Source organism: Phyllobates terribilis, unplaced genomic scaffold (genome assembly GCF_046119375.1).
Source record: "Phyllobates terribilis strain yellow unplaced genomic scaffold, ASM4611937v1 Scaffold_5__5_contigs__length_657084704, whole genome shotgun sequence".
NCBI lineage: Eukaryota > Metazoa > Chordata > Amphibia > Anura > Dendrobatidae > Phyllobates > Phyllobates terribilis.
In genome coordinates this window covers 201719717-201745476 of record NW_027362765.1, presented here as the reverse complement: position 1 = coordinate 201745476, position 25760 = coordinate 201719717, and the positions used below count along the sequence as shown (strand labels likewise).

Genomic DNA, 25760 nt, shown 5'->3' with positions numbered 1-25760 from the left:
CATCGTCCAGGTACAACAGGACCGTCTCGAAGTTTCTGTGGCCCAGACAACACTCCATTAGTCGTTGGAAGGTTCCCGGTGCGTTGCAGAGTCCGAACGGCATGCAGGTGAACTCGCTAAGTCCCATCGGGGTGGTGAATGCGGTCTTCTCCCGGTCCGCCTCTGCTACAGGAACCTGCCAGTACCCACTAGTGAGATCCAAGGTAGAGAAGAAGTTAGCAGATCTTAAAGCAGCCAATGACTCCTCTATCCTTGGTAAGGGGTACGCATCCTTGTGTGTGATACGATTGATTTTCCGGTAATCTACACACATCCTCATGGTGTTGTCTTTCTTTCGGACTAAGACTAGTGGAGCTGCCCAGGGGCTACAGCTATCCCTGATCACCCCAGCCTCCTTCATGTCTCTAAGCATCCCCTTGGCGTGTTGGTAGTGGGCAGGGGGTACGGGTCGATACCTCTCTTTTATAGGAGGATGGTCTCCCGTGGGGATGTGGTGTTCTACCCCCTTGACTCGCCCGAAGTCTAACGGGTGTTTACTGAACACTCTCTCGTACTCCTGAACCACCCGATAGACTCCTTGTTTCTGGTGTGCGGGAGTGGAGTCAGTACCAGATGTAGTTGCTGACACCAGTCCTCCATGTTTTTCTTAGAGCCGTTACCTTCCTCCGGGTGAGATGGAGGCAAGGGTTCCACAGATTGTATAGAATTTTGGTTAATGGTATATAATTTGGCTAGCGTGGCATACCGGGGCAGGTACACTTCCCTCTCCCCGATATTTATTATGCGAACGGGCACCCTCCCATGGCGTACATCAACCACCCCCCGTGCTGTCAAAATGGTGGGCCTACTGTCCGAGTAAACTGGTTCTACCATTGCCTGGTAATCTCTACCTCTCAGACCAATAGCTGCCCGGCACCAAATCATCATTTCACTTTTTGGGGGCATGGCAATAGGAAAAGGGTCACACATTCTTACGCTACCAATCTCACCGCCGGAGAGTTCCACCTGTTGCCGTCGCATCAGTGCCCGGATCTCTTTCTGGAGCACCCGCTGCTCGCCGGAGCTGGCGTTCTTGGCAACCTGCTGTAAAAGGAAAATCACCTCTGCAAGACAATTTTCAATTACATTAGTTCCTAGAGTTATTTTTGGGTGACTCTCATGTTTGTCAATATCTACAATGATCAGTCCCTGTGCTGCCAGTTCGACTCTACCGATTTTGATGGTCACCTCTTTAAATCCGATCTGTGGCACGGGCTGGCCATTGCTGGCGATGATACTCAAGTCGTCGTCAGGGTAGCGGGTAATATCCGAGTCATTCCAGTACTGCTTAAAGAGCACGTACGGGATGGTGGTGACCTGTGACCCGGTGTCCAGTAGGGCACTCATGGGAATGCCATCCAGTACCACAGGCAAGACTGGACGTCCTCCCACATATCTGTCGCGCCAGTTCGATGGGCCTGGTGATCTTTTTCCTGGGGGTTGGCCCTCTACCCCAGGTTGTGCCCGTTTAAAGAACAGTACCTTGCCATATGTCCAGGTTGATTGCAGCGGCGGCAGATGGGTCGTCCGTCCTCGCTGTATCGGTCACTGGGTCTTCCTCTGGCCGGTGGGGTCCTCCTTGGTCGACGCCACGGGATGTCCTCCGGTCCGGATGCCAGCTGGATCTTCCCTGGGGTGGAAGCCTGTAAAGACTGCACAGTTCGGGTTAGCGCAGCAACGCTCTTAGCTAGCTCTTGGACCTGATGGTGTAGGTCTGGAGCCGGGTCATTGTCCACAGCCTGCGCATCAGCTCCCACAGGCCCTGCCGACAAGGGCGCCGCCTCCTGGTGGTAAGTGATAGCAGGGCGCTTGTGGGTCACAACGCCACCCGGTGCCGGTTCTCGGAGCACCCGGATGGATCTGTCCTTGAACTGTGCAAAGCCCAGATGGGGATCCTGTAAGGCCATTGCCCGCAACTGGGTTCGGTGGGTATTACAATACAGTCCCTCTATAAACTGTTCGGTCAACAGCCTGTCCTCGTTTCCCACTCCATCAGGGTCGGTCTGCTTAATGGCCCTCAGGGCCTCTTGTAGGTTTAGTGCATAGTCCCTTATACTCTCATGCGCTCGCTGCTTGCACCCGTAGAATCTAAGCTTAATCTCGGCTGAGGTGCGGGTATCAAAGGTGTCCTTCAGCCGGGTTAGTATCCCTGCGACAGATTTTACTTCCCTTTTGGCTGCCCCGGTTAGTTGGGCCACCAGGATGCTCACTTTTTGCTCTTCTGTGAGGGGGTACACCTGGAAGAGGCTATCCAGCTTTTCTCTAAAGTCATGCAGGGTATGTGACTCCCCTGAGTACTGGGGTAGCCAAGCTGCTCCCGGGATATAGGGCATGGTGAAGGGCATAACTGCAGCAGCGGTAGCGCTGGCGGGGGTTGAGGCAGTGAAGCTCTCCTCCGTATCCGACATCTTCCTCCCCCCTAGTGGACCGTGGCCTACCTTGCGATGATCCTCTTCCGTAGGCCGCGGCTCCGCAGTGGATCGTCAGGGTTGAGGACCTTCCGTCGCGCTTCTGTGACGTCGGCGTCTGCTGGGCTCCTTCCAGGACCTTACGCAACGTCCGGACGTGAGGCGGGGCTTCAGTTCTCGCGCGCTTTCGGAGTCCACGCCCCTCTTCTTCCCGCGCGGCGTCCTCAAGATGGCGTCCAATGGCGGGAAAACTCCACGGATGGCGGGAAGAAGGCAGAAGATGGCGCCGGATGGCGGGAAACTTCACCGATGGCGGGAAGAAGGCTGAAGATGGCGCCGGATGGCGGGAATCTTCACCACAGGTAAGTTTGAAAAGTCTCTTTTTCAGGCACGCAGTACCCGGTGGTTGCGGGCACGAAATCCTGCCGACTACGCCAAAGTTGACGCGCCCCTGGGCCTGTGTCGCGCTGCGTTGCGCACGCGGGAGCTTACCCGGAGCCGGATCTCTTGAGGGTTGTAGTCTCGTGGCGGTGACCCGGTCCGTGCCCAGGGAGTCAAACTGAGCGGCGATGTAACAGCGGTAGATGCAGGACGACTACGCCACCCGTTGAATGCAGCTATGGAGCTGCCGCTGCAGGACAGTCCGCTGAGGCCGGTGGATGGATGGTGCAGCGTAGATGGTATAACCCCCAACGGGAGGGGTATGGCCTCAGGGCAGCAGATGTGGATGATAGGGGTAGCAGGAACCACTCAGAGACGGTGCGGTGTAATTCAGGGTCTTTACTGGTAACAACGATAGACCCTCCCGGAGTACTTGCTAGTGAACGGGGCCTGGTCAGTCCTTGAGCAGATGGGATCTCCCCTGGCCAGGCGGAGTTGTAGGCCTCCCAAACTGACTGTACTCTTCTGGCTACCTTGCTAGAAGTGGATATAAGTAGCCCACGTCCCTGAGTGTACCGTGTGGTGCTCACCCGTATGGCCGGTGACTCGGGGCCTTCTAATGGCTTCCGCTCCACGATGGCGGTGCTGGTCCCACGCGTGTGACCGTGCCTTCGGGTTTCTGGGCCTGAGGACCTGAAATCCCCTGCCGGTCGGCTTCTGCTGCTGGGTAAGAGTTAGTCCCCACAGCCTCGGACGCCGGGTCCGGTAAGAAAGCTTCTCAGTCAGGGCGAGCTCTGCAGCTGCCAGCCCCTGACTCATAGTAGTATTGCTTCTGCTGTTTCTTGTCTCTACTCTCCTTGACTGCTAACCCTGCTTCAGCCCCGGGTTTATATAGGGGAAGTTCTTCCCCTCCCAAGACTGGGCAGGAGGTGTGGCATGCACAGGATCCCTGACCAAAGGACCTCCCACCTGCTCTCAGACATAACATTACATTACTGTGGAAACCAGACCCCTGGGGTGCCACACTTATGAAAACATTTACAGCACATACTGCATTTTATACCGACGCCACCACAATGGACACTGACTCCGTGACTCCAACTCCACAGCCCTGCTTTCAATGGAGGACAAGCAACTATACAACTACTTCCGTATGTAAAATCGTGCTAATAGGTTCCCTTTAAAGATAATTACCAGTCTACCATGTACAAGATCCAGCTGTTTTAGTTTACAAAAATACGATTGGCAATCATGACTACTTGATGCAAATTTTATATTTCATGCAGCTGTCTAGAAGTATCCAGACATTAACAGAATAATCATAATTTGGCCTCTTTGCACCAGTACAGTGGATTTCAGAACAAAACCATCAAGAGATTATTTAAGCGTAGACTTTTAGCTTAAGGGCTCGCTCACACGCGCATATACATCGTCAAAGTGCCATCCAATGTTTTATCAGATAGCACCTGGACCAACGTTATGCTATGGGGCAGAGCAGATCGGCCTTTTTTTTCTCATACCGATTAGAATGAGAAGCAATAAATAAAAAAAATTGCAGCATGCTGCAATTTGCAGCATTAGATTCCACATCTGAGTGCAGTCAGATTTCCATGGACTCACAGAATGGAGAAGATGGAGAAATTTTGCAAAAGAATCGGATCACACCAAGCTGACACGGATTAAACTCGGATCAGAGTTTGATTGAAGTGTCATTAACATAATCGATCCAGTTTTCTCGTATGAGAGAATCTACATTCGTATGATCCTGAACTTAAAGTGTAATCGTCATTTTAATTTTTATATCATAAATTAATAGTCCACATAAGATATCTGCTTATTTTTATCCAAGAAATCTGCTTCTTCCTCTGTCAAAATTGATCAGTCAATTCTCAATTTGAGGTAAAATCTGTATTCAGTGAAGACACTTCCTTATTACTGAGATAGGAGACGGCAGCTGATACTGATAAGATTCTCTGTAGATGGGAGGAGCTAAAGGAAAAGCTCCGCCCTCCTATCGAGATAGAATCTTAACATTTTACATTTATATAGCTTCCCATGACTGGGTGTCCATAGTTGGGTCCCAGTCCTGCTTGGCTCTAATTCACATTGAGGTCATTTTTGACACATGGGAAGGTTTTAATACTAGAGGTTAGGAGCATCCCAATTTGGGTACACCTTGTCACTGGTGTGATGGCTTTTACGCTTTTTTTTTTTAATCAAAATCAGTGTTTACTAAGTAGCCTATGTTATTTATATGCACTATTGGTTTTTACTTATCTATAGCAGGGTATACGTTCATTGTTTCTCCCTTAGGTTTTGTCAAAGTTAACTTTGATGGATGCAATCTGCGAGGAAAAATAAGCACCATGTGTAGAAGATTTCAAGATTCTCAGGCACTTTGCTGGGACTGTTTCTCCTCGGCGAAAACACAGAGTGTGAACAAGCCCTAAATCAGCCTCAAAGTTTTTTAAAATGCATGTGCAAAACTTCACAGCAAAGAAGCTCCTCACATTGCAGTTTCCTTATGTTGTAGCTATTAAAACACAGTGGTGGGCTTACAAACTTGAGATTTGGAAAAATTACATGTTCATTTTCAAATGGCCTCGATGAGTCATTCTCAGGATCCAAATACAGACCTGTGTGTACTGTACTTAACACTATGCGCCAATTATTAATAACACGATTAATTATTTTACAGGACTGAAAACAAGTGATAAACAAAGGGAGAAAAGTAAGAATAGATTAACTTCTACTGTACACATGTAGACGTTAGGAAATCTTATCGCCTTGATGACATGGAATGGACTGTTATGGATAATACAGGGCCATTTCCACTATTCCCACACACTCTTGGGAGACGCTTTGGATACAAGTGTGACCGATATGAAATGCTCCAACATCAGTATGTTTACTGTTAAAGGGGCACTCCATTTATATAAATGAAGATCTGTACACATCCTTAGATGCCCAGGATATAACAAAGGGGATAACTTTTAAGTGGGGTTTGCTCTTGAATTACAACTCTTTCTAATTTTCTAAATATATACCCTGCTCGTTTAATTAAACAGATAAAAAATGCACCAAATCTATTATGGAAATATTGGCACAAAATATTTGCGTACATGTAATACCAGCCATGAGATGCTGTAAGGAATAAAAGGGTAAGGAAGGATACGTTCCCACAATGAGCTTTTGGTGAGTTTTTGATGTTGCACATTTTCTGCACCTATTAAAGCACCACTCCAGCAGTTTGTTTTTTTTCACTGCTGGAGTGGCGCTTTAAACCTAAGCCCCCTGCCCCCGGTTATATACTCACCCTCCGGCGTCTTCACCGTTTTTCGGTGCCGCTCTTTTCTGCGACGCCATCTTGTGAGCGCAGCTTCTGACTGGATAGAAGTCAGAAGATACCTCACAAGCTCTCAATACAAGTCTATGAGAGCCAGAACGAAGCTCTCATAGACTTGTATTGAAAAGTGACCTCTGCACAGCTCCATGAAACACTGGAGCAGCCGGCAAGTCACTTTTCGCTGGAGACGGACCAAATCGGCGGCAGAAACAGATGAAAACACCGGAAGGCGAGTATCAGATGGGGGCAGGGGACTTACAGTTAAAGAACTACAAAATCGTTGCAATACAAAAAAAAAAGCTGGAGTGGTGCTTTAAGTAAAATACCGTATTTTTCAGACTATAAGACGCACTTTTTTCCTCCAAAATTTTGGAGGAAAGTGGGGGGTCCGAATACTATATTATAAGTATGGCAGCATGGTGGTGGGTGTGGGGGAGCGGCAGCGGGGGATCAGCGGGACACAGGAGGCAGCAGCCGCCTGCTGCAGCCTAGCTGTGCCCGCTACTAAAGAAAATGAATATTCCCTGCTCCCCACGCCCATGGGTGTGGAGAGCAATGAATATTCATTTCTCTTAATAGCCGGCACACTGGAGCCGCAGCGCGGCTCCTGCTGCCGCTCTGCGGTCAGTGTGCCCGCTATTAAACCTCATGAATATTCGCTACAACCCACTCCCATGGGTTGTAGTGAATATCCATGGTCTTTAATAGCAGGCACACTGACCGTAGAGCGGCAGCAGGGGCCGCACTGCGGTACAGTGTGCTGGCTATTGAACAGACTGAATGGTCTCTAATCCCCACGCACAGAGTCCCGGTGTGGGGAGCAGTGACTATTCCAGCACAGCGTCTCACACTGTGTGAGGGCGCATGCCAGGGACGCCATGCGCGCCCTGCTATGCGCAGCTCACACAGTGAGAGTGTCAGCAGCAGAGCGGGACAGCGCTGGAGGAGACAGGAGGTGAGTATGATTGTTCTTTTTTTTTTTTGTAGGCAGCGTGATGGGGGCTTAGAGGGTGACATACATACCAGGATGGGGGCTCAGAGGGTGCCATGCATACCAGGATGGGGGCTCAGAAGGTGCCATACATACCAGGATGAGGGCTCAGAAGGTGTCATACATACCAGGATGGGGGCTCAGAAGGTGCCATACATACCAGGATGGGGGCTCAGAAGGTGCCATACATACCAGGATGGGGGCTCAGAAGGTGCCATGCATACCAGGATGGGGGCTCAGAAGGTGCCATGCATACCAGGATGGGGCCTCAGAATGTGCCATACATACCAGGATGGGGGTTCAAGGGGTGCCATGCATACCAGGATGGGGGATAAGGGGGTGCCATGCATACCAGGATGGGATGGGGGCCACTTATACCAGGAAGGAGGGGCCATACATACCAGGAAGGAGGATATTAACAGAATTGGGGGACATTACCCCAATACCAGTGTCAGCAGCAGACCCCCTCCCCCATAACAGTGCATCATGACCACATTTTTTGCTTAAATTTTTTTGCCTATTTTCCGCCTTTAAAACCTAGCTGCGTCTTATGGTCCGGTGCGTCTTATAGTCAGAAAAATACGGTAGGTTAATTATATTTTACATTGCGATAAGTGCGTGGGTTTTTTTTACACACATATTTACGCTGGGGGTTTTGTCTCTTGTTAGTTTGTTATATTTTAAATAAAGCTGCTTTGTTTTTGATACTTTCTGGTATTTGACTTTGACAAAACTTTATTGATAAGAGTTGTGTGTGGTGTACATGCATTTTTGATGTATTTCCTCTGTGGAAACGCACTACATTGCATGTGTGTTTTTTACCTGCGGATTTTTCACATCTAATGTAAGTCTATCGGTAAAATCTGCACAGGTCAGCACAGTGGCTCAGTGGTTAGCCCTGTACTATATATATAGGTCAGCACAGTGGCTCAGTGGTTAGCCCTGTACTATATATAGGTCAGCACAGTGGCTCAGTGGTTAGCCCTGTACTATATATAGGTCAGCTCAGTGGCTCAGTGGTTAGCCCTGTACTATATATAGGTCAGCACAGTGGCTCAGTGGTTAGCCCTGTACTATATATATAGGTCAGCACAGTGGCTCAGTGGTTAGCCCTGTACTATATATAGGTCAGCACAGTGGCTCAGTGGTTAGCCCTGTACTATATATAGGTCAGCACAGTGGCTCAGTGGTTAGCCCTGTACTTTATATAGGGCAGCACGGTGGCTCAGTGGTTAGCACTGCAGTCTTGCAGCAATGAGGTCCGGGGTTCAAATCCCACCAAGGACAACATCTGCAAGGAGTTTGTATGTTCTCCCCGTGTTTGCATGGGTTTCCTCCGGGTTCTCCGGTTTCCTCCCACACTCCAAAGACTTACTGATAGGCAATGTAGATTGTGAGCACCAATGGGGACAATGCCAATATTGTCTGTAAAGCGCTGTGGAATTAATGTCGCTATATACTGGAAGTGAGTAAAATAAATAAATCTCAGCGTACCCACAAGAGAAATTGACAAGTTGCAGACATGAAACACGCACCACAGCTCAGTTTACACTGAGTAAAAAGAAAGCACATTGGACATGAGATTTCTATAAATCCCATCCACTTCTCTGGAACTGTAAGACTCATTGGGGTCACACAGCCTAATAGTTCTGCCAAACTTATCCAACTTTTATTTAAAAAAAACACTGCATATATTACTGTATTTAATAACATAACAAAATAACAATACTCACCTCTTGAATCCACAGACAATCCAGCACTCTGGCATTTCGCACAGTTTCTGTTTACAAGTGGTCATGTGCTGTAGGGCTGACATCATGTCCTCGAGGGCTAAGTGGTGATGCCGGTAGTACAACGTGACTGCAGTGGACCCCAATTCACTGCAGCAGTCAGATGCTGATTGTTTTTAAACAATACGATGTGTGTGTGTGTGTGGTGGTGCTAGTGGTCGTGGTGATGTGTGTGTGTGTGGTGGTGCTAGTGGTCGTGGTGATGTGTGTGGTGGTGAGTGTGGTAGTGGTGGTGAGGGGGGTGATGCTAGTGCTGGGTCGGTGGAGAGAAAAAATAAAGGGCAGCTTTAAAGAATTAAAATTTGGATAACCCATTTAATTGGTGTTCTCCATTTTAATAAATAATGTGCAATGTCCAGACAGAAAAATGCACTGCATAGTTCAACTCATACAACAATATAATATAGCATACAAACAAATACAACCTCACTCTGTGTGCTCCAAGGTAGATGTGAACATTGAATACATGAATTTCTAACTGCATTACTGCTATAAAGACAAGGGCTTCTCAAACTTTTTCTACATTTTCAGGAGTGTGAGCCAAAACCAGGTGAGGAACAATCAGAGAAAAGGTATAATAGAAACAAGTCAACAATTCTGCATTTATCACCCACTCCTGGTTTTGTCTCCCACTCCTGAGAAAAAATACTGACCGAATACTGACCAAATACTGATAGTGGGACTGTGGCCTAAAACTAAGGCTGGGTCCTGTTGGAAGGTCCACTGACACCTAAACTTCAGCTTCCTCACTGAAGTCATGACATTTTCCCCTATGATTCCCTGATACTTGATTGAATCCATCCTGCAGATGTGAAGCAAAGCTGTCGCAGGGCTTCACCGAGCCACCAACATGCTTCACTCTAGGCAGGGTGTTCTGCTCAGCATTTGTTTAGGTCTTCCTCCTCCAGACAAATTGTTGACCCATATGTTTGAAAAGTTCCAGTTTTGTTTCTCTCCATCGAACAAAATCCAAAAACTTCTGTGCTTTATTTATATGGAAAAGTGAAAAGAGCAGCACTTCCACTGGTAAAATAAAAAAAAAATATTTTTTTTTATCTTTGTATGTCGAGTTTTATGGTATAAAGAACTAAAATAGTGCTTTTATTTTACCTGTGGAAGTGCTGCTCTTTTCACTTTTCCATTGTTGCTGAGCATCACACATCAGCTGGAGTCATGGCACCCACCAGTTTTCCCCCCATGGATTTCCAACTCGCAAAGTGTGGTAAGCTCTGATTCCTTTTTCTACATTTATATGGTCTTTGTTATATTGGAATTTTGGATCAGTAGCGGAAATTCATGCTAGGCGTTGCTTAATGCACATACTAAATGGTGAAGGTCACAAAGTTTAGGTCAACTATTTTTCACCCCCCCCCCAAAAAAAGAAAGATATTTCATCTGTATTGTCATCCGTATGGCATTTTTATAAATCAACAATTTAAATAAATTATACAAGTACAAATACAAATCTCAATAATTTCACTGGATCCTTGAAGAACAAATGAAAAATGGATGGGGTCTATACACCCCAATTGGGTGACTCTGGAACCAAAAACGAATTGGACACATGGTGACTTTTTATTTTTTTTTTAAACACACAGACCATTGGACCTCATTGATCATGTGACCTGAACTAAATTATTGACTTACATCGTTCATTATGCTGCCAGTTTTGAATACACACAGCACATGGATTCATCCATTAATGAATAATTAGCTTTTACTGCGCATACTGAAATCTCACAGCCTACTGTAACCAAGTCTTGCTACAGGTCATTGGAGTCACTCAATGAGTTTTGACCACTTGCCTCCTTTAGGAATCTGGTTTCAAAAGCCGATATGTTCCCCTTTCTAACACATTCAGGTAGAGTAGATGTGATGCTAGCTGTGAATTTACTGCCGGTTCTCACGCTGCGAGCAGTGATGTCAGTAAGGTTACCGCAGTTCAGTGGTTGTGAACTGCGATGAAGGGGCAAATATCCATGAACCTTCCCAGCCTACTAATATTAGCCTGCAGCTGTCTGCTTAGCCTTTGCTGGTTATTAAAAATAGAGGGGACCCCACGTTATTTTTTTTTAGGGTCCCCCTTTTTAATAACCAGTAAAGACTAAGCTGTGAGCTGATATTAATAAGCTGGGAAGCTCCATGTTTATTGACCCTTCCCAGACTAATAAGAACAGCTCACTGCAGTCTGCTTTCCCTTAGTTGGTTATTAAAATAAGGGGAACCCCACATAATTTTTTAAATTAATTATTTATCTAATAGGTTAAATAAGGCTAAACACCCTTTAGTGCCACATGAAAGGCACTAAATAGTGCTAGTTTATTATATGTAGGGGGCTTGTGACATTAAATATCTACAGGACATCTATCCTATTTATTTTAGCTATTTATCCTATCTATTCTATCTATCTACAGAGGGATTAATAAGTATTTGATACACTGCCGATTTTGTAAGTTTTCCCACCTAAAAAAATGGAGAGGTCTGTAATTTTTTACCGTAGGTACACTTCAACTGTGAGAGACAGAATCTAAAAAAAATCCAGAAAATCATATTGTATGATTTTTACATAATTACTTTGCAATTTTTCTGCATGAAATAAGTATTTGATACAATATTTGGTACAGAAACCTTTGTTTGCAATTACATACATTTCCTGTAGTTCTTGACCAAGTTTGCACACACTGCAGCAGGGACTTTGGCCCAATCCTTCAATCAGAGCTTCTCCAGATCTTTCAGATTTCGGGGCTGTCGCTGGGCAACATTGAGTTTTAGCTCCCTCCAAAGATTTCCTATTGGGTTTAGGTCTGGAGACTGGCTTCTTACGGAGCCACTCCTTGGTTGCCCTGGATGTGTGTTTCGGGTCATTATCATGCTGGAAAACCCAGCCATGACCCATCTTCAATGCTCTTACTGAGGGAAGGAGGTTGTTGGCCAAAATCTCGCGATATATGACCCCATCCATCCTCCCTTCAATACAGTGCAGTCGTCCTGTCCCCTTTGCAGAAAAGCACCCTCAAAGTATGATGTTTCCCCCACAATGCTTCACGGCGTTCTTGGGGTTGCACTAATCCTTCCTCTTCCTCCGAACATGGCGAGTGGAGGTGATATAAAAAAAAGTTCTATTTTGGTCTCATCTGACCACATGACCTTCTCCCACGGCTCCTCTGGATCATCTAGATCAGGGGTCTCAAACTCGGCTGGGTATATGGGCCGCACATGGAAAAAATTTGAATTTGGGGGGCCGCATTCTTTGTTCAATGTGACATTTTTAGTGATACCATTTTTTTTGTATACACCTTTTGAACATTTTTGCCGTGTTTATTTTTTTATGGCTTGGGTCGTTATGGATGTGGCGATAATAAACGTGCACTTTTTTGTGTTTACTTTAGTTTACATATAAAACAGCATTTTTAGTGCCCAATATTTTTTCATGCTTTATTTTATTTTTTATTTTTTTTACAATTTTTATTTCCCCCAATTGGCCACATACAGTAATATTGTCTTACAATTAGCATCATATAGTAATAATGGAAAACATCTTGTAGTAATGTTCCCCATCCAAGTCCCCATCTTGTACTAATGTGCCCCATCCAGGTCCCCATCCTGTGGCTATGTGCCCCATCCAGGTCCCCATCCTGTGGCAACGTTCCCCATCCTGGCGCCCATCTTGTACTAATGTGCCTCATCCAGGTCCCCATCTTGGGGCTATGTGCCCCATCCAGGTCCCCATCCTGTGGCAATGTTCCCCATCCAGGTCCCCATCTTGTGGCTATGTGCCCCATCCAGGTCCCCATCTTGTGGCTATGTGCCCCATCCAGGTCCCCATCTTGTGGCTATGTGCCCCATCCAGGTCCCCATCTTGTGGCTATGTGCCCCATCTTGTGGCTCTGTGCCCCATCCAGGTCCCCATCTTGTGGCTATGTGCCCCATCCAGGTCCACATCTTGAGGCTATGTGCCCCATCCAGGTCCCCATCCTGTGGCAATGTTCCCCATCCAGGTCCCCATCTTGTGGCTATGTGTCCCATCCAGGTCCCCATCTTGTGGCTCTGTGCCCCATCCAGGTCCCCATCTTGTGGCTATGTGCCCCATCCAGGTCCCCATCTTGTGGCTATGTGCCCCATCCAGGTCCACATCTTGAGGCTATGTGCCCCATCCAGGTCCACATCTTGAGGCTCTGTGCCCCATCCAGGTCCCCATCCTGTGGCTATGTGCCCCATCCAGGTCCCCATCCTGTGGCTATGTGCCCCATCCAGGTCCCCTCTTGTGGCTCTGTGCACCATCCCGGTCCCCATGTTGTGGCTCTGTGCCCCCTGTGCTGTTCTTCACACACATAAAATAGAAAAAAAAAAAGATGATTCTCACCTGTCCTCCGTTCCCTCAGCGGCCTTCCTGCAGATGTGGCCCGCAGGCACCACAGAGTCCGACCCCTTGACGATCCCGACCTGGTCCAGGAGGAGCCGCCGACAGCAGCGCTGCATTGCCGCACAGAGACTGTCTCCCAGCACAGCATTTTCAATGTCAGCCGCCGGCCAATCAGAGGCCAGCAGCTGACATCTGCATATGGCAATGACGTCATACTCGCTGCGCCGACACGCAGATATCAGCTGCTGGCCTCTGATTGGCCAGCGGCTGGCATTGGAAATGCAGTGCTGGGAAACAGTCTCTGTGTGGCAATTCAGCGCTGCTGTCGGCGGCTCCTCCTGGACCAGGTCGGGATCGTCAAGGGGTCTGTGCCTGCGGGCCGCATAAAGCAGCCTCAGGGGGCCGCGTGTTTGAGACCCCTGATCTAGATGGTCACTGGTGAACTTTAAAAGGGGCTGGCGTTAGCAGGGGGACTTTGCGTGCCCTGCAGGATTTTAATCCATGACGGCGTAGTGTGTTACTAATGGTAATGTTTGAGACTGTGGTCCCAGCTCTCTTCTGGTCCTTGATCAGGTCCTCCCATGTAGTTATGTAGTTCTGGGCCGATTCCTGACCTTACTCAGAATCATCCTTACCCCACAAAGCGAGATTTTGCAAGGAGCCCAGACCGATGAAGATTGACAGTCATCTTGTGTTTCTACCATTTTCTAATATTTGTGCCAACAGTTGTTGCCTTCTCACCAAGCTGCTTGTCTATTGTCCTGTAGCCTATCCCAGCTTTGTGCAGGTCTACAATTTTCTACCTGGAGTCCTTACACAGCTCTTTGGTCTTGGCCATGGTGGAGATGTAATTGATTGAATGTGTGTACAGATGTCTTTTATACATGTAACGAGTTCAAACAGGTGCAATTTATACAGGTAATGAGTGTAGAGTAGGAGGGCTTCTTAAAGAAAAACTAACAGGTCTGTGAGAGCCAGAATTCTTGCTGGTTGGTAGGTGATCAAATACTAATTTCATGCAATAAAATGCAATGTAATTATTTAAAAATCAGACAATATGCTTTTCTGGATTTTTTTTTTAAGATTTTGTCTCTCACAGTTGAATTGTACCTACGATAAAAACTACAGACCTCTCCATTCTTTATAAGCGGGAAAACTTGCAAAATCAGCAATGTATCAAATACTTATTTTCCTCACTGTATATCTGTATATAAGACTGCTTTATTAGCTTGTAATCTAGCTTTAAATTGCATAGAGAATTACAGTATGTAAAAGATGATGTTAAAAGTGCATTGCATACGGATTGCATACACATGTCATACAGATGTCATACAGATGCTAGTTGAGAGAAATTGTATGACACTTGTCCTACTTTTCTGGATCTACATCGGACCAATTTTTTTATACGCTAGTGTAACTCCAGCCTTAAAGGGAACCTTTCATGTCCATTAATGCAGCCAACACTGCTTCAGTCACCGCCCAGTACATGCAGAGTCGGCTGTCAGTCAGTGCCGGGGTGTGGCTACAGCTGACCCTTCATGTACAGCTCACTGTATAATGACCGTCGACTGAAGTTACGCCTCTATGACTGAAAGCTTGAGGCTGTCAGGAGGAATAAAGTTAATTTCCTCCTGGTAGCGGGATTTTCTAAAGAAAAATACAGAAGAAGAATCAACGCCTTTGAAATGTGGTGCTAGAGAAGGATGTTATCAATACAATGGATGACAAGAAGAACAAACAAATCAATTTTGGAACAAATCAAGCCAGACATGTCAATCAAAGCAAAGATACGACTTGCCTTAGAACACATCAAATGAAGACTGCAATCACTGGAGAAGGACATCATGGTCGGAAGCATAGAAGGAAAAAGGCGAAAAGGAGAACCAGCAACCCAATGGCTTGATACTATCAAAAATAATGGCGATGAAGACCCTGGTGGATCTAACTAGACTTGCACAAGATCAATCTTCCTACAGATCGATCGTCCAAGTCGCCATGGCTCAAGATGGCTATATAAGCAATGCTTATTATTATTATTATTATTATTATTATTATTATTATTAATAATCGAGCAGAAGGCCGGTTTAAAAAAAAAAGCCAGACGTTCAGTGCGCAGCTTTAGAACGCTATTAACCTGCAGATTGACCCCATATCTGCAGGTTAACAGTTCTTATTAACATGACAGGTTCCCTTTAGCTTTTTGGACCACTCTTTACAACCTAATAGCATTAGTGAACTGGAGGCCATTACCGATGAGGAATGGGCTAAGATTCTCTCAGGAACACTGCCAGAAGCTGGTGTCTGGTTATGCATCATGTTTGCAGCAGGTCACAACAGCCAAAGGGGCTTTACTAAGTACTAAAGACACTTCTCATGAAGGGGTTGAATAATTCTGAGACTGCAGTTGTCAGTAAAAGTGAGTGATTTATTGTAACAGCAGAAAATTTATACATTTTGGCTAATAAAACGTAATTTGCAATGAGAGAGAGGGGTTAAAAAAATTGATTGAAATACTTACCACACAATTTGGGCAATACTAAAATATAATACTGGATTTAAAACTTAGAGTTTAGTAAATAGAAATCCACTTGTTAATACTAAATAACTATTTCCTCTTTTCTGCTATATGAAAATAACGTATTTTCAGTATTTCAAAATATTGTGTTGCACCATGCAAACTGACAAATCTATTAAATGTGAAACAGTCACTGGTCACTGCAGATGTATATTTTTTTAAACCAAAGAACCACTGGTTGTCGTTACTCAATAAGGCATGCATTATAACAATGCAGTGCAATTACAACAAATGGATGCTTCTATGAACTTTATCTACAAGAGACACAAAACCAAGATTTCACCTGATTTAACAATGCAAACTGCATACATTAATGAATGGATCTCATGGATCTGATGATGGTATACAACCTGGGAAAATCCATATCAAAGTGGCTGTATAATCCTGGTATTAAAATGAGTCCAGCTAAAGAGTAGGGGTATGTGCACGTGGCATCTTTTAGACACAGGTGCACTTGCCAAGTTTTTCAATTCTAGGACACTTCAGGAAAACGCCAGAAGGGTTTTTTCTAAAAAGTCTTTGTTGGCGTTTTTTCCGTCGTTTTCGCTGGCATATTTCTGTCGTTTTCGCAGGCATATTTATTTTCTACTTTAAACTTTAAACAAGCAGAAGCCACCCAAAGTGTGAACATGCCACTTCTTTAACGGCTTCTCGGATTTTGAAGTCTGAAATGGTTAAAAGAAGTGACAAAAAAAGGAACACATGCACAGCAAGTCATTTTTACATTGCTATGCATTATTTACTCTTTGTAGCACTTTTTTTCAGATGGGTTCCAGACAGAATCTGCCTGAAAAAGATGTTGTGTGCACATAACCTCAGAGAGCTCATGATTCCAAGTGTATTAAGTCTCTGCCCCTCTCATGCTGCACATAACACATCTGCATCTCTGGCTGCTATGGGCATAAAAGGGGACAAACTTATGGTGTGGCACCCATGCTCCCCTGACCTCAACCCCATTGAGAACCTCTGGAGCATCATCAAAAGGAGTGTCTATGATGGCGGGAGGCAGTTCACATCTAAGCAACAGCTCTGGGAGGGTATTCTGTCCTCATGCAAAACAATTAAAGCAGAAACCATCCAAAACCTGACAAATTCAATGGACAAGAGAGTTCAGAAGCTCCTTTCGATTCAAGGGGTCCTATGTGCAAATGTAACATCACCTATAATAAAGTTTTGAGTTGAAAACTGTTTGATTTCAGTTTGTAATAACCTGCTAATGCTTATAATTTCAAAAATAACCATTTTTTTGTTCTTTATTAAAATGAAAAGGTTGAAAACTCTGCTGTGCATAATAATTTGGAACATGCATTTTGAGTGCAGTTTGAGTTTTTTATTTTTTTAAAAATATACTGTTATCATAGGCAGTTTGTACAAAAACCTTTCAATTGTACTCTAATAGCTATTTGACTGGAAAATTACAATGACTGTAATTCATATAGGTAATTTGGGAAAATCCGAGAAAATATTATTTGCATAATAATTTGGAACACAGTGTATATATACACATATATACACATTGTAAGGCGGCAGTGTTCACACCGTGCAGTAACTGAGGCAGTGACCCAAGCAACTCCAACATAAACAGCTATATTCAGCAACTCACGGGTAAACAGAAAAGTCCTCCGTTTCCAGCCGGGGTAACACGACTCCTTAAACAACGGTTGCTGTGGGCAACGGACGCGCCGGCCCACTCAGAGCCTGACAGGTGCAGAGCCTTCCCAGGCGTGGGTTCAGCTACACTCAATCCTGCTGAGCATTCCTGCTATGCTCCTAGCAGGTCCCAACACTGAACACAATAATCCTTAGTGCAGGGATTTTAAAGGACCTGTGGCAAGAGCCACTGGAAAACCCGGGTTGGAGGGAGGAGGCCGCTCCACTGCCTTTCTGTAGCCTCCCCCAAGAAATGAAGGCCCTGGGTTTTACTTAATCTGCCTTAGCCAGATAGCCTGACCAGGTCAATGCTCACCTTCATTCCTGCATTGCAGCCGCAGGTGAGTTTGTGACTGCAATGCACTCCAATGGATTTAATAGGTCTCTGTACACGTTCTGGGGGATATATAACGACCCTCGTATACGATCCCGGTCACTGCCTCACAACATACATACAGTGCCTTGTGAAAGTATTTGGCCCCCTTGAACTTTTCTACCTTTTGCCTCATTTCTGGCTTCAAACATAAAGATATAAAATTCTAATTTTTTGGGAAGAATCAACAACAAGTGGGACACAATCGTGAAGTGGAACGAAATTTATTGGATATTTTAAACTTTTTAAAAAAATTAAAAACTGAAAAGTGGGGCGTGCAATATTATTCGGCCCCCTTGAGTTAATACTTTGTAGCGCCACCTTTTGCTGCGATTACAGCTGTAAGTCGCTTGGGGTATGTCTCTATCGGTTTTGCACATCGAGAGGCTGAAATTCTTGCTCATTCTTCCTTGCAAAACAGCTCGAGCTCAGTGAGGTTGGATGGAGGGCGTTTGTGAACAGCAGTTTTTAGCTCTTTCCACAGATTCTCGATTGGATTTAGGTCTGGACTTTGACTTGGCCATTCTAACACCTGGATACCTGGATATTTTTTAACCATTCCATTGTAGATTTTGCTTTATGTTTGGGATCATTGTCTCGTTAGAAGATAAATCTCCGTCCCAGTCTCAGGTCTTTTGCAAACTCCAACAGGTTTTCTTCCAGAATGGTCCTGTATTTGGCTCCGTCCATCTTCCCATCAATTTTAACCATCTTCCCTGTCCCTGCTGAAGAAAAGTAGGCCCAAACCATGATGCTCCCACCACCATGTTTGACAGTGGGGATGGTGTTTTCAGGGTGATGAGCTGTGTTGCTTATACGCCAAACATATCATTTTGCATTGTGGCCAAGAAGTTTGATTTTGGTTTTATCTGACCAGAGCACCTTATTCCACATGTTTGGTGTGTCTCCCAGGTGGCTTATGGCAAACTTCAAACAAGACTTTTTATGGATATCTTTGAGAAATGGCTTTCTTCTTGCCACTCTTCCATAAAGGCCAGATTTGTGCAGTGTACGACTGATTGTTGTCCTATGGACAGACTCTCCCACCTCAGCTGTAGATCTCTGCAGTTCAACCAGAGTGATCATGGGCCTTTTGGCTGCATCTCTGATCAGTCTTCTCCTTGTTCGAGATGAAAGTTTAGAGGGACGGCCGGGTCTTGGTAGATTTGCAGTGGTCTGATACTCCTTCCATTTCAATATGATTGCTTGCACAGTGCTCCTTGAGATGTTTAAAACTTGGGAAATCTTTTTGTATCCAAATCCGGCTTTAAACTTCACCACAACAGTATCTCGGACCTGCCTGGTGTGTTCCTTGGTCTTCATGATGCTCTCTGCACTTGAAACAGAACCCTGAGACTATCACAGAGCAGGTGCATTTATACGGAGACTTGATTACACACAGGTGGATTATATTTGTCATTACCAGTCATTTAGGACAACATTGGTGTTACGCTCGCGCCCGGACTGACAGGCGTGAGCGTGATTAGTGATCCCACTGTACCATGAACCGAGGAGTGCCTGGAGGGGCGTAACTAAGTATCAACCCGATCCGACCAAGGTCGCACGGCGGCTTAGTCAACTCCGTGGACCAAGGAGGAACCGAGTAGAGGGACCAGGTGCGACTCCAGGTCAGACCCCGGTCACAGTTGTTGACCCACACCGGGGAATGCAGGAACAGGCAGGTTAGACTGGCATACTGGCAGGTGGGTATTGGCAAGTACGGCTGGTATGCAGACAGGTGGGTACTGGCAAGTACGGCTGGTATGCAGACAGGTGGGCACTGGCAAGCACGGGTGGTATGCAGACAGGTGGGCACTGGCAAGCACGGCTGGTATGCAGACAGGTGGGCACTGGCAAGCACGGCTGGAGTGCAGACAGGGAGATACTGGCAAGCATGGCTGGAGTGCAGACAGGGAGATTCTGGCAAGCACGGCTGGAGTGCAGATAGGGAGGTACTAGCAGGTTGGAGCGCAGGCTGGATAGGGTCCAGTTCAGACTGGGAGACAGGTACAGAGCCGTAGATGCGGTAGACAAGCAGAGTAAAACAAAACCACCGGAGTGGAGGACAAGGCAGAGCAGAGAGGAACTGCTGGTGTGGTGAGCAAGCAGAGCGGAGCGAAAACCGCATGTGTGGTGGACAAGGCAGAGCAGAGAGAAACCGCCGGAGCGGTGGGTAAGTAAGAGCAGAGAGAAACCACTGGAGCGGTGGGTAAGTCAGAGCAGAGAGAAACCGCCGGAGCAGTGGGCAAGACAGAGCGGAGCGAAACCACAGGTGCGGTGGACAAGGCAGAGCAGAGCAGAACCGCCGGAGCGGTGGGCAAGTCAGAGCAGAGAGAAACCACCGGAGCGGTGGGCAAGTCAGAGCAGAGAGAAACCACCGGAGCGGTGGGCAAGACAGAACGGAGAGAAACCGCAGGTGCGGTGGACAAGGCAGAGCAGAGCGGAACCGCCGGAGCGGTGGGTAAGTCAGAGCAGAGAGAAACCGCCGGAGCGGTGGGCAAGACAGAGCGGAGCGAAACCGCAGGTGCAGTGGACAAGGCAGAGCAGAACAGGGCTGAAGGTGCAGACAGAGAGGACAGGGCTCTGTTCACATGGAACAGACTGGAAAATGCAGGAAGATGGCTAGAACACAGGAGGTGGATAAGGAGGAAGGGAAAAGGGACAAGCAGAACCAGATACACACAAGGTACTTACTATGAAGTAGCGAGTGGACACAAAACTCACAAACAGAAGTACAGAGACAACGAGTTGGAGTTAGATGCAGGTTCAGATACTGCAGGAAAAGGGAAGGTACGGACATAGAGAATAACAGGTAACAGGCTAGGATACAGTTCAGACAGGAACTGCTACTGCAATGAGATACAAGCATAAGCCTGGGTATACAGCCCCCAGAGAGGCGGAACAGACAAGAAGTCAGAGATAACAGGCCTGGGTATACAGCCCCCAGAGATGGCGAAAACGGACAAGAAGTCACAGGTAACAGGTCTGGGTATGCAGCCCCCAGAGATGGCGGAAACAGACAAGAAGCAGAGCGGGACCTGGCAACTACAGAGTCAAGGAGCACACTGAATGTTAGTGTTGCTCAGGCACCTCCTACTTGGTGGAGGAGGTTTAAATATCCAGTGACTCACAGCAATAGGCTGGAGACACATTAGGGGTGCGCCCACAGCAGCTATAAGAATCAGGAAGTAACCGGGCCGCCGCCCTAAGCAGTCAGTCAAGAGACATGCACACAGCATGAACTGGAGCAAGATTAGCAGGCTGGACTGACAGGTAAGATTGCGGTCTTGCATAGTGGGAGGTGGTGCACTATGCAAGCACGCCGCCAGGGATGTTACAATTGGATCATTCAGAGGTCCTCACTGAACTTCTGGAGTGAGTTTGCTGCACTGAAAGTAAAGGGGCCGAATAATATTGCATGCCCCACTTTTCAGTTTTTCATTTTTTTTAAAAGTTTAAAATATCCAATAAATTTCGTTCCACTTCACAATTGTGTCCCACTTGTTGTTGATTCTTCCCAAAAAAATTAGAATTGTATATCTTTATGTTTGAAGCCAGAAATGTGGCAAAAGGTAGAAAAGTTCAAGGGGGCCAAATACTTTCACAAGGGACGGTACATACACATGCCAGGTATTCTGCTACTGTAATGTGGATAAAAACGGAAAACTCTGTTCTTGTTGGGAGAGAACTGTTCCCAATGGCCTAAGGGTCCAATCACCAGAAGAGGAAGCTCTAGTGGTGCCTGAGGAATGGGTTCCAAAATATGCCCTTCATCCTTGGTTCTACATGACCCTCATAGTTGTTTAATGGACAATCATTCACCCAATAGCTACAAGTTCTGCAACTGACCCGTAACATGCACGAATGCATCCGTCAATGGATGTACGGCTATTCTATAATACTTTAAAAAGTCTTTACAAGGGGGTGTGGCTGACAGGATTCTCTGTGGGTGTGTATTTAGGCTGTTTTGCATAATGACCCTGTGGCCAACGCCCCCTAGTAAAGGTGTAGTCACAAAGCCGTATTACTTGGACTGAGATTGGACCGCAAAGCCTCCCGATCAAAGCTTGACAGGTGCAATGAAATATATGAAGCTGTCACGCAGGAGTTTGGTGAGCTGCCGGCCAGTCCGTGGATTGCACTCTGATCTCGTTACGATTTATACAGCCGTCTCACTGCGCCCAAAGGAATACAAAAATGTACACTAATAAAAGGCCCATATTTCTGCAACTGTATGGCAGAAAATAAATGTTCAGATTAGCCATAAAATAAGAGGAAAAAATAGCCATTTTTGACCTGGTAACTGGTTCTATTTTCTTCATAAACTGTGACCCACTAATGGCACAGTTGGTTACTCACCATCCTATTATTTTGCCCTGCCATTCATATATGCCCAGCGCTTTGGTCTCTCCCCCCTCCTTCCACAGTACAAAAACTCTGAATAAAAACTGATGATAAAACTGATTCAATAGTTTCCGTTGGGATCAGTTTAGTGACCAGTGGCATCATTCATCAAGTCACCCTGAGTTGGAGAAACGTATCTTTCTGGGCATAGAGACTGAACAGAAGCACAAAGTGCAAAAGGTTTCCATCCATAATGTCTTGCAAGAAGAACCGTCAAGACATAAATGCACGCTATGATACCTGTATTAGGCCTCCTTCACACACACTATTTTTGCAGCATTTTTTAAACACTTTTAAATGTCAAAAAATAAAATATCCGTACCAATTGCGAACAAAAACCGTATGAAGAATGCTTTAAATTCATTGTGTTTTTACAACTATTTTCAAGTCCTAAACAGAAACCTATAGGCAATAACATATGAGCAAAATGTGTGACACCTTGCCACATGTTCACTACTTTTCTAGAAAATGAGCATAGTTTAGCAGAAAAGGGCAGGGCTTACAAAAATTCCACCAGAAAATAGCATAAATTATAACAATTATAAAATGTGCAAATTGTTTCTTCAGTCTGAAGAGACAAGTTTCACAATTTGCATATTTAATTTCCCATAAGAAAATTACATGGCTTTAACGTCTTCCCACCTTAGTATGCCAGGCATGGCATCGCTCCTTTCAATGGGTAGTGGCTGTTCGGCTTCTATTCTTGTGAACAGGAGCTGTTCTGCAGTACACAGCAGTGGCCGCTACACATGGAATGGAGCTGTGCAGTACAGCTCTGTTCATCTGGCCGCCTCCGCAGCTGATTGGAGGAGGTGATCTATTCTTTCAGTCGGTCAGCAGTATCGGTCATCAATATCATTTGCCCAAAAAACCCTTCCTCCATCACTGTTTTGATGAAAGGGAATCTATCACTTGAGTCATGCTGCACAAACCCAGAGCAGTATGAATCAGAGCCTGGCTGTACGATTGCATTCAGGTATATTTTGCTCAAACGCTACAGTGTTTTAGAAAGTATAAACTTTAAAAATCCAGCCAGGGACCATAGCCGGTGACGAGTTCGGCTCTTCCCGCAGTTACTGTCCCAGCATAGCTGAAGGTGATTGACAGGTCTCTCCCATAGTGAGAGACCTGTGAATCACCACTAGCAGATCTTTAATGTATATTTTCTGTGAAATACTGGAACGTTTGAGAAAAATATACTTGGATGCAATTGTACAGCAATTATACTGCTCGCGGTTTTGGCATGAACGAGGTGTCAGATTCCCTTTAAGAACCGATGTATATCCCATAGTGTGTGAACCCAGCCATGACGTGGGGTCATCAGTGCTATAAGAGCCACCGTCAAGATCCGCCTAGGAATCTGCATAAACCATAGCACCTCCGTAGAGCGGTTGCCATCCTGCAATATTCCTGGGTGGTGCACAAAGCCCAAATTAAGTATAGCTATGTGGGCACATTTGTGATGAGAGTTCCACTTTAAGACAAGTGCTAAAGCAGACTTCATTACAAGGAACACACGCCAAAGCCATGAAGCGTGTCTTAGTAATGTACCAACAATGTAAAGCATAAAGGAAACACAGATAATCAGGTGGCTTCCCTGCATTCTCAGCGCACAGCGGGATTAGGCTGTGTTCACATGTGACTGCCCCAATGGTTTGCTGCAATTTTCCAAAATCTCTTGATTGCAGCAAGAACAGCAATGTGTGAACAAATCCCAAATCACCTTGTCGCCCAAAAGATTTAACCGTATACACACCACCAGTGTAGAAGTTTGCTGACTGTCATGCATAATTCCAGTACTCTGTGCTGAAGGGCTCCAGTGGGGGCACTTACCTCCTCTAGGCTGCTCACTGAGTTCCTGCAGCTGCTCATCCTAGTGGTGAAGGAAGAGGTGGTGGGTGAGCTGTGGTCCTCCAGGGTCTCCATGATAAACTCACTGACACTGATGAGATCAGGCATGGTGCTGATGGGTAAGGGGGCGCCCAGCAGGAGGGGAGTGAAGGATTTGTCAGGAGTTTGCTGCTGGTTTCTGCACTGTGTGAACAATGCTCTGTGTCTGCCAGCTTGTATTGCACAGGGAGTGTGTGTGTGCTGGATGTGCAGCTATGATAGCCTCTTGATGCCAGTTACAATGCCAGGCTCCTCATAGATGCCCAGGGTGAAGTGCCCAATCCCCTGCAGTCCAGCAGCGCTGGTGTAGTCGCAGTCCAGGAAGATCAGCTGGATTCTGGCTCCTGCCTCTGCCGCTGCAGCTCCTCTCTGTGCAAGTGAATGAAAGGGGAACTGAAGAGCGCATGTGCAGATTGCACGAGGGGGCTAAAGCAGAGTGGGTAGGATGTGAAAGGAGAGAGGTTTGGTTTGTGAGAAAAGAATTGATGGGGGTTGGAGAGGAGATACACTGAATAGGGATGCATGGAGGACAGATTTGGGGTTGTGGAGGGGAGGAGGGATAAGGACATTTCTTACAGGCTCCAGGTACTAAATAACCAGGAGGGGAATCTGCCAGGGAAAACTCTAGTAAGAGAGGTGTGAGGGGATTAGGAGATTACACAGCAGTGCTGCAGAATATTGCAAGCCACAAATTGCCTTTAGGCAGTGGCTGCACGGAAACTTGTGACATGGCCACATTGGAGGTAATGATCGGACCCGATATTTGGCATCCAATCCGTTTGGATTTCTGTCCGACCCCATTCAAAACGTGTGATTTTATACCGAATGGTGCAGTCTAAAGCCATGTTCAGACTACCGCATTTTCAGTCAGTGCGCTGCCCATGTGCTCAGCAGATTGCACACTGATCCAATATCTGCCGGCGTGCTTACATATATCAGCGAACCTCCACATGGACCAAGTGAGCTGTATGAAAAAAATGGCCACATTCACTAGTCTGGGCAACGCTTGGCTGCTGTGCTGCACACGGGGCCTGTCATGTCCGCAATTTGCCCGAGTTTTAGGACAGCAGTATGACCCCAACCTAAGTTCACAAAGGCATATTTCTGCTCCGTATGCGGCCAGCATGCTCAGCGGATTGCACATGGTACTAGTGTTAGCCTAAGTGCCAGTCCTTACAGTCGCCACACATGGTGTACTGAGGGTCACTCCAGGCACGCATGTATGACTGAAAGCCGGCAGCGCCCAGGAGGAATAAAGGTAATTTTCTCCTGAATGCTGCACTTTCAATATGACGGCCGAGTACCTTCCTAAGGCCATGGCCCCACTATCAGTATTTGGTCAGTATTCGGTCAGTATTTTTTCTCAGGAGTGGGAGCCAAAACCAGGTGAGGAACAATCAGAGAAAAGGTATAATAGAAACAAGTCACCAATTCTGCATTTATCACCCACTCCTGGTTTTGGCTCCCACTCCTGAGAAAAAATACTAACCAAATACTGATAGTGGGACCAAGGCCCCACACTATTAACCTGCGGATTAACCCTATATTTG

General features: G+C 46.2%; 1 protein-coding gene across 3 annotated transcripts in view; it reads right to left on the bottom strand.

The window, feature by feature from the left end:
- The window catches only part of LOC141272718 (arf-GAP with SH3 domain, ANK repeat and PH domain-containing protein 1-like), a 215171-nt gene extending 190533 nt beyond the window's left edge, over positions 1 to 24638 (bottom strand). For 2 of the 3 annotated variants that reach the window (XM_073683719.1, XM_073683720.1), the window contains exon 1: positions 24154 to 24638. In XM_073683719.1, the coding sequence (XP_073539820.1) occupies positions 24154 to 24279 (126 nt within the window). In that variant the 5' untranslated portion in view covers positions 24280 to 24638. Of the gene's footprint in view, positions 1 to 22962; positions 23087 to 24153 lie in introns of those variants that run through there. The other variant, XM_073683721.1, reaches the window with a different exon arrangement.
- Positions 24639 to 25760: the final 1122 nt, after the last annotated feature.